The following is an 18,229-nucleotide window of genomic DNA, read 5'->3' on the forward strand; positions in this document are numbered from 1 at the left end:
GATGCAGCCTCAAAATCCATAAAACTGCATGATCGTAGACTAATATAGCAATATACGGAGGATGTTTTAAGTGCTCCAATTGGAGATGGTTTACAAGCAAGGCCTTTTTTTAATTATATATATTCTAGATCCTACCTTTCTGCAGACTAACGGGAAGCGACCGTTGTGGGCGAGGAAACTGGTAAGTCAGACGTGTGGTGAAATACTGGGGGAGGTCTATCAAAACTAGTGCAAGGAAATTGTTGCCATTGCCCGTAACAACCAATCAGATTGCTGCTGTCATTTAGAAAATGGTCTCTGAAACATGAGACTTGACATCTGATTGGCTACTATGCACCAGCCTGGATAAGGATCTAGATAAGTCTCCCCCCTAATGTGCTTGTGTGAGGTTATAATTTGGGTTGGTGTTTTACATGATGTGTAGGACTAGGAATGTATAGATGGGGGTGGGAGTGACCATGTTTTATTACACGATTTATCTCTTTGGGGGCAGGGGCCGTTTTCCAGGCAACTATTGATAACTCTTGGCTATTCTAGACGGACTTTTTTAATAAAGATCTCATATTAAAGGATAACTAAACGTTCAATAAACTTCTGACATGCCAGAAGTTTTTTGATTGGTGGGGGTCCGAGCACTGAGACCCCCGCCGATCGCTAAAACGAAGTGGCAAAAGTGCTCGTGGGACCGCTGTGCCGCTTCGTTTCTGTTCGGATATTTTCGGAAGTCAACGTATCGTAGTATGGGCTCAATAGAAAGTCTGTGAGCCCGTGCTCCGCTACATCGGCTTTCCGGAAAAAGCCAAACAGAAACTAAGCATCTCAGCGCCCACGGGCATTTCTGCCGCTTCGTTTCAGCGATTGGTGGGGGTCTCAGTGCTCGGACCCCCACCAATCAAAACTTCTGACATGTCAGAAGTTTGTTGAACGTTTAGTTACTCTTTAATTATCCAACCGTACCATTATTGCATCTCTAGTGTCTATTCTTCCTGTATCAGCACCTAAAAAACATTACCCCACCCCCCAATATAAAAAAATATTACGGAGTATCAAATATGTCTTTTTTGCTGCACCTGTGCCATTCATAGCAGTGAAGCGTAATGCAGCTGACCTGGCCGATATACGAGACCTGGCCGATTTTAATACGAGACCTGGCCGAGAGAAGTTCCCATTGCCTTTAGGGGTTAATTTCTGGGAAGAAAATTTTAGAGTATAAATGTAAATTTTCACTTAACCCGACTTCATAACGATGAGTAATGGCTTCATCCGTCCTCTTGTTTTAATAGGAACAAGATCAGAACGAACCTCTTGTCGTCCTCTCCCAAAATCAGTACCAGCCGCAGGGACGCTGGGCCCAAAGTGACAGCACCGTTCTGATCCGGAATTTCTTGAACAGTAATGATACGAGCTACTGCTGCACCCCAAACCATGAGCAAGAGCAGAGCTCCTTCATGGACGAGACCACAGACATGGAATACGTTGAACCAAAGAGTCTGCAGGAATTATTGGAGGTGAGTGACGGACGTGACCCTGCTGACTGCCAACCTTATATACTCCGGTTCTGCGCTGACTATTTTCCACTCTCTGCAGTCAGAGGACGGGACTGACTACCTGAACAATCGAACGTTCATCACTGAGGCGTCTATAGCTTTAGAAGACACAGACGTTCACTCCCGGTCTTCAGAATCCAATGGTATATTCTACCCGTCATCTCTGCAAATGTCCCAGCAAGAAGAAAGGTAACGGCAATTATACCCTGTGATGAAGCCGGGTCTAGGAGTGCTACAACCAGCGACTCTAGAGCCTGGACTTACACGCCGTCTGAGGTTTTGCTCCCTCACTAGTCCGAATAGAGCCCTCCAAATACTTAGACGTGTCATCCATCTTCTAGTAGTAGAAAATGGGACCCCACTCCCCCGGTAGTCACAGCAGGCCTTCCACTAGTGACCACAGCAGGGCCACTCCCTCTGCTGGCAGTCACTAACCCTCAGCCCCACCTCCCAGTAGTCACAGCAGTCCCATATATAACATATTGTTTTCCAGTGATTTTTCTGTTGAAGAACGGACTTTCGACAAGGGAAATGATGCACAAACTAATGGACTGTCATCCAGCTGTGACCCAGGTAACTGCCAGCGTTACTATCCATGATATAAAACACACCTCATCTACGTGATTTCTAGCAGCATACAGGAGGTTGACTTTTTTTTTTTTTTTTTAAATCTTAAAGGGGTTATGTGGGGACCATCAATTATTATCAGTGCAGTCCCTGCGGTATGAGATACATTCGCTAATATACATTCCGGTCCTCTGTCGCGCTGATTCTGAGATTTTCATAGATTTTTATAGCGCTGCCGGGGGACCAGAAGTCTAGTTGCGCAGTCTTCTTTGCTGACGATACGACTCTTCGTCATGTGACCGATCCCGCTGTACTCTAATCCCTATACTACCGCTTGTACATAGAATACAACGGGGCCGGTCACATGACGAAGAGCCGTATCGTCCTCAAAGGAGACTGCGCAACTAGACTTGCGGTCCCCCGGCAGCGCTATAAAAATCTAATAATCAGTGCGACGAGGGACCGGAATGTATATTCGCGAGTGTATCACATACTGCAGGGACTACACTGATAATTTTTGGACCCCACATCCCCCTTTTAAAGAGATCCTCCACTTTTTAGAGATTTTAGTCACTAGATTTTTGGCACTGAACCACCAGTATGTCGTTGTACTTCTGGGGATTAGCGTCCTAAGCGCGCCCCCTCTCAAAACTGACCGTTTTAGCATTTTATCTAAAGAAGTTATAATACGACGTGCGCGGTCTCTACGTTGCCAGAGAAGAGTCCTGAGATGAGTTCAGCGGCATCCTGCACGTGCTCAGTATTGATGAAGCCGAGGCCGGCACACCTAGACTCTTCTCTGGTCATTTACATACAGGGCACGCCGTATCAGAACTTCTTTTTAGACAAAATTCTAAAATGAACTGTTTTTAAAGGGGCATGTTTAGGACGCTATTTTGGAGCAGTATAACGACTTGCTGGTGCTTTAGTGCCCTAAAATATATTTTTAGAAAAATCTTTGTAATGGTGCGTTCTGAGATGAGGATGGGAAGATGTGACTGCTCCGAAGCTGCTGCGCCCTTTCTCTGCTGTGCAGCTTAAAAGTTAAAGGGTTTTTCAAGTTATTCCAAAAAGTGGGAGGAGTAGAAGGGGTGCATGAAAAAAAATAGCCATTACTCACCGGACAGGTCCCCCGGCGGTCCAGCACCGCTGCTCTCGTCCTCATGTGTATTGACATTGCTGCTGCGATGATGGGCTTGTATACCCACATGATTGCTGCAGCCAATCACTGGTCTCAGTGGGTATACAGCACAGGATGGGTGAGGCCAGTAATGGGCTGCAGTGATCATGTGGGTATACGGGCACGTCATCGTTGCAGCGATGTCAATACACAGCGGTGGGGAGGACCGCAGCGGCGGAGCTGGAACGACTGGGATATGTGGCGTGAGTAATGGCTTTTTTTTTTTTTTTTAATCCTCCCTCCTACCCCTGCCACTTTTAGAATAATTCGGAAAACTCCTTTATTGTCCCCCTTTAACATTCAGTTCCGATTCATTTCATAATATATCTGCATAGCGGTCAGATCCGTTTTTCTAAGACAGAGCTCCAATTCCTTTTGTATAGAAACACGACTGATCCGGCGTCCTATCTTTCTGCGTTATTTGAATGGCTTCTTATTGTGAATATGTTTAGTATTTATTAAAGGTCCTTTTTTGAGTGTCCTTCGTATTCCCCACTGCGCCCCTCCTCTGGACCCCTTACTCCCTCTAGTAACCCCTCTGGCAATGTTCCAATTTTTCTATGACTTCGTTAAAGACTGTGTAGTATTATTATTAGTATTATATTTTTTATTCATAATAAAACCGTGCTTGGTGTAACTTTGTAGTTGCTTTTTATTAAAAAATATTCTTACTTTTTGAGATACAGCTGCTTTGTATCCTGTATATAGAGCAGCTGCATCTAGCGCTGAGACCTGAATCCGTCAGAGCAGCGGGTCCTGCGTGACTTACGCGCAGTTATCTATCACATCTGGGTTATGAACTGTCAGACACGCAGGACCCGCTGACACTGAACCCGTCCGTCCCACTGACCTGACGGATTCAGGTCTCGGCGCTAGATATAGCTGCTCTGTATACAGGATCCAAAGCAGCTGTATCTCAAAGTAGAAATCATTTTTAATAAAAAGTAACGACAAAGTTGCACCAATCACACCGATACACATTTAAAAAAAAAATATATATATATTGTTTTCAAAAAGGTACACACAGTCTTTAATGTATATTTCTTTTTGCAGATGAAGATTCTCTGACGTCTGACAATTGCTCTGAAGTGGAGCTGGACGATAATGATACAGAGGAGAACTTCCGCTCCGAGACGCCAGAACAGCAGAGATTTCTGAGGAAACACTTTGACACATTGGCTGATGTCCTCGCTGAAGGTGACTCTAGGGTTTGTTATAAATCATTGGATTAATAGTTCAGTGTTATTGGTGGACGGCTAAAGCCTCGCAATTTATCCATTTGCCAAAAATACTTTAAGCTCTTTTCTTGCGAGATTCATGTGGACTTGTGGCCTCCAACCTGCGGCTCTGCAACTGTTGCAAAACTACAAGGCCGGGTTCCCACGGGGCGGATACTCTGTGTAAACATCACGCAGCGTGTCCGAGCTTGAACCCGCAGTACATTACGGCCCAAAAAATCGCACCACAATCTGGTGCAGTTTTTTAAACTATTTCCGCTGCGAACGAAAGCCGTTCATACTTACCCCCCTTCTCTGACGTCCGCTCCGGCCTCCCTGGATAACGTGGCAGGACGTGTGACGCTGCAACCTGCGATTGGCTGCAGTGGTCACATGGGATGAAATGTCATCCCAGGAGACCGGACTGCAGGAAGGACGGTGTTCTGGGTAAGTATGATTTTTGTTTTCCGTAGTTGCGATTTCTGCGGCGTAATCACTGCGATTACGCCGCAAAAGTCGCAACGCTGGGCTTTCTGTTGCGGGTTTTGCATCCCCATTGAATTCAGCTGATGAGCTGATGGCTGGCATTTCTGCTGGGGTCTATGGAGGGACAGAAACAGCTGAGCTCTTGCTTGGCAGAACCCACGGCAATCTCCACCCACTTCAGCTGGGTTCACTATATCCACCCCGCCCTCTTAGTTCATTATCCTGATTGGTGGCTACCCCAGCAGTTGACCCCCCTCATAGATAAGATCTGCGGCATATCCAGTGGATACGCTATACATGTTTTGCTCTAGAACACCCCTTTTTTAAGGAATCATTTGCATGTCTACAATAGAGATGAGCACATTTTATTTTTTTCCCCCAGTTTGTGTTTTTTGTCATCTAAGGATTAATTGGACAATTGATATAATAATCTGTGTTATAAATATGTTCCTATGCAGAGAAGTTTGACAACTCATTGAAAGATCTGATGCCGGATGAGAATGATGAGGTGCTGAACCCGCGCCTGAGCTTTTCTTCTAGATTCTTATCTCGGAGCCTTAGGATCAACCGGTAACGTATCGCGTTCTGCAGTCTACGGCCAGAACAGCAGCCGCTCCGCGTTACTACATTTACTTGATGTTGGATTTTTCTACAGGGCAGGATATGACTATCTACAGGATGGCCAGCAGATGGCGCCCACAGGCAATGCAGAACTTAAAGTGGAATCTGACCGATCTCAAAGGAGACTTTCTGATGTAAGCCAAATAATAAAAGCCGGCAAATCGCGGCTCCCCCTCTGTAGGACTTGACACAACCATTTAATGTGCAGACGCCCATTCATTCATTCATTCACTAAATTTGCCCAGCAGCTCATATCCAAAATGGGGAAAACCCCTTTAAGAATTCCGCATCTCAAGTGGACAATGAGGCAATCAGAATTTTAATTCTACTATATTCTTACATAAGTCTGTAATAAATTAGGTTTTATCTTCTAAAGTATTATGTATTTTTTTTTTTGGGGAAGAAACCCGCAGAAAAGGCTCCAGACCGAATGGAAAGGAGGAAGTCTGAAAAGCATGGCGGTAAATGCTTCTATAGGTTTACTCTCCTTTCAATCTTTTGGACTTCTTTGTATTCTGTCAGTAAAATTATTTTCCGACATCTGAATCGCCGTTTTCCAGATCAATGGTGGATTTTGATATCCATTCAAAATGTTCATCTGACACCCTCCATGGATCCCTCGGACTTCCTTTACTTCTGTATTTGGACCTCATAAATGCCATGACTTTAAAGGGTAACAACTTTTAAAAATAGTACAGAAGTTTAGATCGCAGGGGGTCCGAGCACTGAGACCTCCACCTATTGCTAAAACCGGTGAGCCCTGTGCCACTTAGTTTCTGATCGACTTTCCTTGGAGAAGTGTACGGGTTCAATAGAAAGTCTGAGTCAGTACACAGAGGAAAGCCAATCATAAATGAAGCGGCTCAGCTCTCACCTGATCACTTCTGCTTCGTTTCAGTGCTTGGACCCCCACCGATCAAAACTTCTGACACGTCAAAAGTTTTTTGAACGTTTATTTACCCTTTTTAAATGATGACTTTATAGCTGCCTGCAGCCACCACTAGGTGGAGCTCACTGAATACAGATTTCTAATAATTCATATGCAGTAAGCTCCCCCTAGTGGTGGCTGCAGAAAGCTAGAATTGTATCCTATAATTTCTAACTGTCTGAATAGAAGCATAGGCCTCTCTATTAAAAAGTGACTGACTGCAGTTTCATCAAACTTTTGATCTGTAGAGACATATCAAAAGTTTGGATTGATGGGGGTCTGGGTGCTAAGACCCCCACCGTTACTAAAACATAGTTGCAGAAGCGCTCAGCGTGTTGCACCATCGGCTGTGATCGGCGCTCCCGGTCAGGCTGAAGACGGCTCACGTAGAATGTCTATGTAAACGTCTTGGAAAGTGTCATTCCTTTTTAACGTCTATAGGAGTCTCGTGGAAAAAGCCTCCGTTCACTTCTATGGAGAGGGGAAGGTCCCAGATGTGGTGATATGCCATCAATGTTGAGCTGGGAATACCCTTTTAAATTGAAAAAAAAAATTATGTTAAATTAATATTTCTCTTATATTTTTTTTCTGCTCAGAAATCTCAAATTCGACATCCAGTTTGCAAAAAATGCAACTGAACGAGAAGGAGTCGTTATCCCGAACGTCATTCCCTGGTTGTTGGTCGAATAAGAGCAAATCTAACAAAGGGAGATCTTACATGGAGGCGACTGCTAGTTTCAAGGCAAAAATATTCCGTAGTGTATCGATGGGAGAAGGCATCAATGCTGCCCCAGCAGAAGAGCCGCGGAGGCCGTCTCTGTCCCGGCCCCCGTCCAGCATGGACTTGTTTTCCCTAGACCAGAATAAGTTACTTCCCGGAGAGGACAACTCCTGCAAACCTCTCTTGTCCTTCACTTCTTATGAGCAGATCTTCTCTACACACCAAGAGAGCGAAAAACCTGCAGCTCCTCAAGTCAACGCCTCCAACCTGCTGTCTGATAAACTGTTAATGCCACCGCCATCCACCTGTGGAATTGTTCCACGTCTGAAGAAGAAAGCGAAATCTGTCAATAACATTTCAAAGACGTCCAGAAAAGAGGAGATGATTGGCGTGAAGCCCAAAGGTGGAGATGTCCCAAAGAGTGGTCCTGCCATTGATCTGCCAAAGAGAAGCTCTTCATTCACCATAGATGTCCAGGACTTCCCCAGAAGAGCATCTATAGCCGACTTCCCAAACCACGCAAGTACCGATATCCATACGAGCAACCAGGTCATGGAAGGACCTCACGTTTCCAGCGATCACTCATCATCTTCATGCAGGAGTCCTGGAGAACCAAGTAAGTAAATGTTCATGAACCGAGCGTTACCCACCCAAAACCTAAACATTCAGGTGTGATTGCTGTTAACCCCCAATGTCCCTCCTGTTTACCACCTGCCAAATTAAATTGGCTCCAGGAAGCTGAGATCCGGGGAGCTGTTTGTCGGGATCTTCACGCTGTAGAGCTTCTTTGTCCCGTCGGTAACATGGAAGGAGCACTGATCGCTGTTTTTCTTTTAAAAAAAAAACTTTTTTATTTAATTGTTGAAAAGGAAATGTAATAACCCTAATTATGTCCTTCCATGTCACAGGCAAAGGGACAGTCCCACCAAGCCTTAGGGTATGTTCACACAGAGTTTTTTTGACGCGGAAACCGCACCGCAAAACGTCATAAACCGGCCAAAAATGTCTCCCATTGATTTCAATGGGAGGTGGAGGCGTCTTTTTCACAGTCTCGCGGGAGAAAGAAGGGACATCCTTTATCTTCGGGCGTTTACGCCTCTGACCTCCCATTCACATCAATGGGAGGCAGAGAAAGCGTATTTCGCGGAGTTTTATGCCCGCTGCTCCCAATGGCCGCGGACTAAAATCGGCGTACAGGCAGAGGAAAAACTGGCTCAAACTTCAAAACGTAATTTTGGTGCAGAATTTCCGCCTGCAAAAGAACTCTGTGTGAACCCTGCCTTACGGTGTGCGCTTCCCACCTCACAGAACCCCATAGCTCAGCGCCCTGGACTCTTATGAATGTGTCCGGTGGGATATTTGGGTGAATTGCGGTCCTCCTGAGTAGTTCTGGGTTAGGGCCCTTTTACACAAGCAAATTATCGGGATAAGGAGCGTTCCCAGAAAACTCGTTCCCAATAATTGTCCTGTGTAAGCGGAGCAACGATCAGCGGTTGAACGAGCAGACGCTCAATGGTCGGCTGACTGTATCCTTTCTGCAGTAGAAAATGTTCTCGTTGGCAGCACGTATATCTGTGTAAACAGCGAGACGTGCTGCCAACATGATAGAAATGTATGGGGACGAGCGATCGTGGTAGAGCACTCGTCCCCATACGTTACTGAGAACAGCGCCTTGTGAAAAGGAGCAACTGAGCGCCGATCAACGAGCTGCCTCGTTGATCGGAACTCGTTGTTACGGCCAAAATGGGCCGGCGTAAAAGGACCCATAGTCTTTTAGAGGTAGCATGTGATAAGGAAAACGTGGCTGCTTTCTTCCCAAAACGGTGCCACTCTTGTCCATTGGCTGTGGACTTGGCAGAGCTGCAATACCTTTTTAAAGGAGTGTTCTGTTTAGGAGAAGTAGGGGTTAATAGCGTTTTTTTTGGCTTAATTGTATAAAACTGTCCAAGTACAGCCCCTAACGCTAACATATTCCATCTGTGGGAGTCTTTGTCTTCTAATCCATACTTGGTCTCTGCTTTCTCTCAGATGTGGAAGTCCTGGTGAGCCGGTGTGAGCGGGTTGTGGAAGATCTTCACTGCGTCTTCCAGAAGACGCTACAAACTTACAAAGAGGTCAGTGATTGTCAGGAGAAAGACGGCGCAAGTCTTTGCTTCTGTCCAGACGCAATATGTATAATGTCTATCTCCTATCTACAGTATCTGTACTATCTGGTCAAAAGTATGTGGACACGTGGTCATTACAACGATATGAAACTGTTGGATATCCAATTTCCAAACAATGAGTGACAAAGACTTGCAGCTAGAACAGCCTCCAAAATTTTGGGGTGTCTGTGGGAGTTTGTCATTTCAGTTAAAAGTGGTCAGGCGCTAATGTCGGGGGAGAAGGTCTGGCTCACAATCTGCGTTCCAATTCATCCCAAGGGTGTTGGATGGATTTGAAATCCGGGCTCCGTGCAGCCACTCGAGTTCCTCCACCACAAACTCCTCACAACATGTGTTTATGGAGCTCGATGTGTGCACTGGGGCGGAGTCGTCCTGGAGGAGGAAAGGGCAGAACTCCGAACTGTTACCACAAAGTTGGAAGCTACAATTGTGTAAAATGTCTTGTGTGTAGTAATAACATTATCCCTCATTGGAAATAAGGGGCCGAACACTGAAAAACAACCCCAGACCACTATCCCTCCTCCACCAAATTATTCCTCCTTCGACTTCACAATAATGGCACTTACAGGTGACCGGGGCAGATAATAGCACTTACAGGTGACCGGGGCAGATCAGAAATTTCGTAAGCTAACTTGTGGCAAATTTGGCATCTTGGGCTCTTTATTACGACCCGCAAATGTTTGTTTATGGAGATTACATGGCTGTTTGCTTGATTTTATGTACCTTTGTGCAATGGGTGCAACTGAAACACCTAAACTCAATAATTAGGAGGGGTGTCCACATACTTTGGGCCAAATAGTCTCTCATATGTGTTCATCTCCATCCCCATCTTGTAGAGAGATGTTTGATATCTGATTTATAGCGTTTTATTGTCCTTTAAAATGGGATGTAATTGACTTTATTAGTCGCAACACAAGAATATCACCCACTGGGACGTATGACTGGAGCGGTCCCTGCGAGAAGGACCAGACGAGAGTTATTCGATATATACATTAAAGCCTCTCCAGAAGATCACTCCCCGTTTCTTTAATGTACATGTCTAATACTCTAGACAAGGTTTTTCTGTCATTTTGACCTTCAATCTTCTGATATTATATGTATATTGGCCTCTTTGAGGACCACCCCTCTATATAAACTCACTAAAACCATTTTTCACCGCAATGTGCACCGTTTCAGAGGTTTCGCCGTATGCCCTATGTATACATATATATTGAATGTGCCTGGTTAATCAAAGATCTTTTTGTACTGTTTTTGATGTAATCGATGACCTACAGATTGCAGGCAGTGGTGGTTCCCATGAGGAGAAGTCTCACCTGAGATCCTTGTTCTTTGACGCCTTTGATAACATTCAAAGTGAGATGGACCTGGTCGGAGTTGGGTGGCGAAACTCTACTGCAAAACAGATGTTGGCTAATGAGAGAAGCTCAACCGCCCCGACCCTGCGATTACTGGAGCATTACTCCGAGATGATGCTGCAGCTCATGAGGGAGAAGATCAGCGGCCAGTGAGTGCGGACACAGCCCTCATCAGTCTCGGCACTCGTTCTGAAGATGTCCTGGAAGACAGAAGCCCGTCTGTTATGTTGGGAGCTGGAGGATCTTGCTCTTCCATGACACGTTTTTTTAAATGGACGTTGAACAGTATTTACTTACATTGCACTTTGTCTCTGAATGTCTTGTCTCTGACCTTTGTATTGGACAGTAAACCTAAAGTGACAGAAGAAACTGACTTGAGGGTCGGTTCCATCCATGGAAGATGGAGATAGAAGATGCTCAGAATTGTTGTAGAAGGTTTAGACTTGAATGGTTTTTTTTTTCTTTTTTGGCCATATGAATGTAATCACCGGAGGTCCTCCTACTCAGGACCCCACTTTATTAGCCGGAGTGCTTCTCCCTACGATGGACTTGGCTTTTCTCAGCATCGCATGGTCGCCCAATGATTTTCTTAGCGATAAGAGCAGATTGTAGGGACCCAAAAAAGATCCGCTCATTGTCAGTGGACAACCCGTTAAGGAGAGATTCGACTTGGAATCGTCTTCTAACTTTTATATATTGCGAGTAGATCTCTTCAGATGTTCGGTGCCGGAACTCCTCAGCGTCTCGTGGGTCTTCCAGTGGCATGTGGTTGTGATCGAGCACCATAACATTAAATGTTATGAGTCCTAAAAGGATTTTTCCCAGAATCCTACTCTTAATTGGAGCTTCTGGGGGGGGGTGCAGTAGTCCGTTCCAGTTTCTAGAAGACTCTATTGCTCTTCCAATGTTGGTCACTCCCTGCACAGATGTCCTCTATGGGCTGCCGGTTACTGACCTAATAAAATGGATTCGCTGGTCAGACCCTACAACGTTTCTCCCGATCTCGTTCATTCTGATTGGCCAATGATCCCTACCGGAGATCCCTACGCTCTGTGCGCCTCATGGTTTTACAACTGCTGCTCCCTCTTCAATGTTTTCTAGTATTTCTATATGTTTTTGTAAAATATAACAGATTTTATTTGGGGTAAAAATGAAATGTAAATGTTTAATAGTTCTCCGGGGAAAAGACGAGAACTTGTGAGTATTTTCTGCTCTTGTTTGTGCCCGTGTTGTGCTGTTGATATTAAATCACAGGTCAAAAAGCTGAGTTTTTGTATTTCTTATTTTTGAAACGGATATTCTGCAGAACTTGAGCACACCCCGGGGTCTTAAAGGAACAGTAACTACTAAAGTCTTCGTGATCTTCAATGAGATGAGTAACAGGAAATCCTGAACAATCCCTGATCGCTACTTTATCTGACCTCTCCAGTCCCGACGACCTCCAGAGACCTTTCCATACATGTCAGTGGCGATCGCCCTACTTTTATTATGGGGGGCCTCAACTGCGGCCCTTGACTCCATCCGTGGGCCATACATTACAGTCCATGTCCAATGTCTCCTGTTTGTAATGGAGAATTTGTGCAACCACTTTTATTCTCTGCTCTTGGGACCTTATCCTGCTCACAGCTGAGTGTTTGCTACAATTGCATCTAATACACAAAATGAATACCTTTTACGTTATACAATGATTTTAAAGGGGTTCTCCAAAAGAAAGACATTTGTCACCTATTCACAGGACCTAGATATGTGAGAGGTGAATGTGATGGACGTATATGTCCTTTTCGTCGACCTATGGAATCTTTGTAAATTTAAACACCTGAACTACTCAAATATTTGGATGATCCATGACGGGCGGGATTTTTGACAGAAGAACCATATAGAAATTTTAATAAAATAATGAAGCAATGAGTCCTGATGTAATTGATGGTCCTAGTCAAGTCAACACATTTATCATAATAAATCCCAATAATCTGTTTAATTTAGACTATGACCTGGTAGAGAACTGGAGGGTCACTCCGACCCAGCCTCGAGGAAAGAGGAGTTCTCTAACACAACAATGGCCCCCATAGGTACATCAGAAGACCGCGCCATTTGAAGCCGATCACTTGCTAATAGGGTCTATTTCTTATAGGTTATCCAAGAATCACCCCATAAGACCTTATTGGTGATCTGTCCTGTGTGTACAATGATCATAACAGATTATGATGAAATTAAAGTGCCACTAAACGTTCATAAAACTTTTGACGTGTCATAAAGAAATGTTCGAAGATTTGATTGGTGGAGGTTCGAGCACTGAGACCCCCCCCTCCCCCACCGATCGCTAAAACGAAGCTGCAGACGCGCCTGGGTGAGGACTGTGCCGCTTTGTTTCTGATCGGCTCTGCTCAGCTTTCCTTCAAATGCCAAGTGAGCGGTGTCCGGACTCGTTGACTCTATTGAGCCAGTACAGTGCGCTTTTGGCTTTCCAAGGAAATCTGAGCAGAGCCGATCAGAAACGAACTGGCGCGTCGCTCACCTGAGCGCTTCGGTCTAGCGATCAGTAGGTCTCAGTCCTCAGACACCCAACGATCAATGCTTCTGCCATGTTATTTACATATCAAAGGTACAGGTACACTTTAAAAGTGGATGTGCATATGTTCTGTATAGATGGAGGGGGACCCTCAGAATCATGTCCTCTGGTGGGGCCAAGGAACCCCAGTCCACCGCTGCCTTTGCTTCTCCGTTTTGGCGATATATTTGTGGACACTCTCTGCTCTGGCTAATTGATGGAGGTAAAATAAAATTAGGGATGACTTCCATTATATTTTAAAATGGTGTAATAGGATGGTTAAAAATGGATTTTGTAAACCAATTAACCCCTTAACATTTAATAATTTTTTCATTTGAAGAGAGAGCCTACCACCATAATCTTCACGTGATTTTAACAAGGCCTAGACTTCTTTGTCAAAGCCTTCTTCACATCTTTATTCTTTAGGCTGTAGATCACTGGATTTAGCAGAGGAACAGCGGCTGTGTTAAAAAGAGCAAAAAGTTTCTTGGATTCCAAGGTGCTACTTAGGTTTGGGGTCAGATATTGGCCAAAAAGTGTTGTGTATAGTAATATGACCACCGTGAGGTGTGAGGAACACGTGTAGAAGGCCTTCAGTCTTCCGGAGCTTGAACGTATCGTCAGTATGGCGTGTATTATATATATATGTATGACACAAATGTTAGGAGAAATGGAGTCAGTATTATGGGAAATAGTCCTTCTATGAAGAAGAGCGTTTCGACAATCGTGGGATCTTCGCAAGAAATTCTTATCACGGGTATTATGTCACAGAAGAAGTGGTTAATCTCCATGGACGAATAGCAAGAGAAACTGTATACCATCCCAACCGGAGGAAGAACTTGTAAAAATCCCAAAACCCAACAGGCAGCAGCCAATATTCCGCATGTTGTAGTATTCATAACCAGGTGATACCGTAAAGGCCTACAGATGGCCACGTAGCGGTCATAACTCATGGCTGTTAATATTAACAGCTCCAGACCTTCTAATGATCCAAACATGTACATCTGGGCCATACAAGAAAGAAAGGAAACCGTTTTATTTCCAGTGATGAAATTTGTGAGGATCTTATGCAAGGAAACCGTAGAAAAGCAGATGTCTACTATGGACAAGTTGCCCAGGAAGAAGTACATGGGAGTGTGGAGATGGGGTTCCCTACAAGCGATGAGAATGGTCAAGTTACCAGATACGGTGATGAGATAAATCAGGAGAACCAGAAGGAAGATCGGCAGCTGCAGTTGTGGGTCATCCGATATCCCCTTAATGATGAAATATATGATTGACGTCTGGTTTGTTTGCATTCTGACCAAGCTGAAGTATCTGTGAGAGAGGGCATAGAGTGAAATATTTAAACATACTCTCTTTATAGTGGCCTCAGAGTCTCCACATTTCTAGTGTCACCAATGTGCCCCTTTTACAGTGCTACCAGAGTGCCCCAATTTAGTCACTATAGTGCCCTTTTATTACAGATCCACCATAGTGCCCTAATTTACAGTGCCACCAGAGTACCCCATTTACAGAGCAACCAGTGCCCCTCACAGTGACCTCAGTCTCCACATTTCCAGTCCCACCAATGTGCCCCTTTTACGGTGCTACCCCAATACCCCAATTTACAGATTCACTATAGTGCCCTTTTATTCCAGTTCCACCATAGTTCCCTTATTTCCAGTGCCACAAGAGTTCCCTATTTACTGAGCAACCAGCGTGCCCCTCATTTACAAAACAACCAGAGTGCTCCATTTACAATAATGCCACCAGAGTGCTCCATTTACAATAATGCCACCAGAGTGCCCCATTTACAATAATGCCACCAGAGTGCCCCATTTACAATAATGCCACCAGAGTGCCCCATTTACAATAATGCCACCAGAGTGCTCCATTTACAATAATGCCACCAGAGTGCCCCATTTACAATAATGCCACCAGAGTGCTCCATTTACAATAATGCCACCAGAGTGCCCATATTTCTAGCTGTTCTTCCTTGTTTTCTTATTTTTGTTTTTTTTTAATTCAAATTTTAACTATTAGATTAAAGCAATTTGTATACAGTTGTGTTCAGTTTGGATTGAATTAAGTCAATAGCGTGTTACTAATACCGACTCACGTGATTCTTCTTTTGTGTAGTCCAGCCCAGCTATGATGAATTTATATTGAGCTTAAGTGAAGCCTTTTTTAGCTTTTTTGGGTATTTCAAAACCGAAGTCATAAGATATTTTATTGTGAATCTCCTGACCTTTTTATGGGTCACATTCTGTGCTAATGAATTTCTTAAAGTGGTTACGTGGGGACCGAAAATTACCATCTGTGCAGTCCCTGCTGTATGTGATACACTCGCTAATATACATTCGGATCCTCCATCGCGCTGATTCTGAGATTTTCATAGATTTTTTTTATAACGCTGCCGGGGGACCGGAAGTCTAGTGGCACAGTCTTCTTTCATGACAATACGACTTCATCGTCATGTGATCGGCCCCGCTGTACTCTATGTAATCGTTGTACTACTGCCTGTACATAGAGTACACCGGGGCCGGTCACAGGACGACGAGTCGTGTCATCATTAAGGAAAACTGTGCCACTAGATTTCCGGTCTCCCGGCAGCCCTGTAAAAATCTATTCAAATCTCCAAATCAGCGTGACGGGGCACCGGAATGTATGTTATCGAGTGTCTCACATACTGCAGGGACTACACTGATAATTCTCGCTCCTCACATAATCCCTTTAATAAATCTTTAGTGGTTGGGGACCATTTTTCTGAATTCCGTGTAAACCGAGTTAAAGGGGTATTCCCATTTTATAAAGTGGTGGCATATTGCTACCCACCGATCCTGAGAACGAAGGGTTCGCATCACTTCTATAGCCCGGCGTCCCCGTCCCAGTTTTGTTTTTTTCCCCCTGCACAGCCGACCTCATACACAACCTTTACTCACACAGATCTAGTTTGCTCATCCCTTCTTGTTAATGTTCTATTACACTGTGGAAATAGGTGTTTATTAAGAAATCCGGCGCCCCCTGTAGCCCGCTCTCTTCTCCGTAGTCGTATCTACTGATGATCCTTAGCTCTGCTGTTAATAAATATCCGTCTGTATCTATACTATTATCTATGGGATAATTAATCCCAGTAGTTTACTTCCGAATGGCGTTCTGTGAAAACCTTAATTGGCAATTAGGGAACAGTCACTTATAATTTTAGATACATTTTTGTCTCTGGTCTAATGATGAACATAGAGATTATTAGAGGCAGGTGTCTCTTCTCATGGGTGTGGAACATTGTAGTAGAGGAAACCAGCATCAATCATGATTAAGGCCTCGTTTACACGAGCGTAATATACCTGCGTGCGACGCGCGTGCTTTTCACGCGTGTCGTACGCACCTATATTACTCTATGGGGCCGTGCAGACAGTCCGTGAGTTTTGCTCAGCGTGAGTGCGCTGAAAAAAACTCACGACATGTCCTATCTTTGTGCGCTGTTCACGCATCACGCACCCATTGAAGTCAATGGGTGCGTGAAAACCACGCAGGTTGCACGGAACTGCGTGATTCGCGCAACAGCTGTCAGTCTGAATGTAAACAGAAAAGCACCACGTGCTTTTCTGTTTACAAACATCCAAACGGAGTGTCATAATGATGGCGGCTGCGAGAAAATCACGCAGCCGCGCATCATACGCTGATGACACACAGAGCTGTTATGTGCCTTTTGCGCATGCAAATCGCCGCGTTTTTTGTGTGCGCAAAACGCACACGCTCGTGTAAATGAGGCCTAAAGGAAATGGCCACAATTTCTTTTTAGTTTTTTTTTATCTGAATAGGTCAAATTTTCTGTGCGGATCAATTCCCTAACATATCATTATAAGGGTATGTTCACACGCAGAGTCAAAAATGTCTCAAAATACGGAGCTGTTTTCAAGGGAAAACAGCTCCTGATTTTCAGGTGTTTTTTACAGCCGTTTTTGGAGCTTTTTCTGACAGTCAATGAAAAATAGCTCCAAGAAGTGACCTGCCGTGACTTGACGCCGTTTTACCATTGAAATCAATGGGCAGATGTTTGGAGGCGTTCTGCTTCCGATTTTTCAGCCTAAGGGTCGGAGCTCTGGTTTTCTGATATCGACCTCCGAATTTCCTGCCAAAGTGTTGCATAATAAAAATTACTGGCAGCCATTACTAGGTGTCCAAGTCTTAAAGGGAACCCGTCACCAGCAACACCTGGTGGTAGTGGGTGAAAAACCATTTCTCTATAACCTATAATTGTCTTCTTAGTGGGCTCTGTAGCTTTAGTATTCAGTTTTTTAGTGTTCCCACACCGTATGCTAATGAGCATAAGAGTCAAACCTTCATTTGAAAAGAGTCAGATCTTCATTCCTCAAGTCTTTCCAGGTTAGCCCCGCCTCCTTACTTTTGATTGACAGCTCCTCGCCTTCCCCCAGCACACAAAATCCAGGTGTGTGCGCACAAAGTGACACCGGATTATTACAATAAAAGGCGCAAAATGTTTGCAGACCGTTATTTACAGTCGGAGGAGGAGTTTAGGAGAGGGGATAACGGTAATGAACTTTTGATAGCAGCGGCCAGTGAGGGATAAGTAAAGTTCAATAGGTGAAATGCTGGTGACGGGTTCCCTTTAAGTCCCCATCTCCTTGATAACCGCCTTCCATCCGTTTAAATTAAAGCATATTTGCCAACAGTCCTATTTTTCGAGGGTCTGTCCTGTAAACTGGGCCATGAAAGGGGCGGGTTTATTACATTTTACATTAAAAGGGACGTTTCTAGCAGGTTTGGGGCTATTCAAGTGGCCCAAGACGACTCATTTTCCATTCATTCTGATTTGATCAGCGTTCTGATATTTTTACTTATTAGGGAGCATTGTAGTTTTTATTCGTTAACAACTGAAATCGAAACCAAT

The 18,229-nt window shown here is 44.4% G+C and overlaps 1 protein-coding gene and 1 pseudogene across 2 annotated transcripts in view; one reads left to right on the forward strand and one right to left on the reverse strand.

Moving 5' to 3' along the window:
- The window catches only part of WDR62 (WD repeat domain 62), a 37,342-nt gene extending 25,293 nt beyond the window's left edge, over nucleotides 1-12,049 (forward strand). For both annotated transcript variants that reach the window (XM_075836398.1, XM_075836399.1), the window contains 11 exons: nucleotides 129-181; nucleotides 1,284-1,508; nucleotides 1,588-1,736; nucleotides 2,041-2,120; nucleotides 4,348-4,491; nucleotides 5,456-5,567; nucleotides 5,653-5,752; nucleotides 6,022-6,079; nucleotides 7,143-7,883; nucleotides 9,296-9,381; nucleotides 10,707-12,049. In XM_075836398.1, coding sequence (XP_075692513.1) covers nucleotides 129-181; nucleotides 1,284-1,508; nucleotides 1,588-1,736; nucleotides 2,041-2,120; nucleotides 4,348-4,491; nucleotides 5,456-5,567; nucleotides 5,653-5,752; nucleotides 6,022-6,079; nucleotides 7,143-7,883; nucleotides 9,296-9,381; nucleotides 10,707-10,940 — 1,982 coding nt within the window. In that variant the 3' untranslated portion in view covers nucleotides 10,941-12,049. The remainder of the gene's footprint in view (nucleotides 1-128; nucleotides 182-1,283; nucleotides 1,509-1,587; nucleotides 1,737-2,040; nucleotides 2,121-4,347; nucleotides 4,492-5,455; nucleotides 5,568-5,652; nucleotides 5,753-6,021; nucleotides 6,080-7,142; nucleotides 7,884-9,295; nucleotides 9,382-10,706) is intronic.
- A 1,658-nt stretch (nucleotides 12,050-13,707) lies between these two features.
- LOC142660044 (olfactory receptor 8D1-like) lies at nucleotides 13,708-14,633 on the reverse strand (annotated as a pseudogene).
- Nucleotides 14,634-18,229: the final 3,596 nt, after the last annotated feature.

The sequence above is a fragment of the Rhinoderma darwinii genome, chromosome 8, assembly GCF_050947455.1.
Source record: "Rhinoderma darwinii isolate aRhiDar2 chromosome 8, aRhiDar2.hap1, whole genome shotgun sequence".
In the NCBI taxonomy this organism is placed as follows: domain Eukaryota; kingdom Metazoa; phylum Chordata; class Amphibia; order Anura; family Rhinodermatidae; genus Rhinoderma; species Rhinoderma darwinii.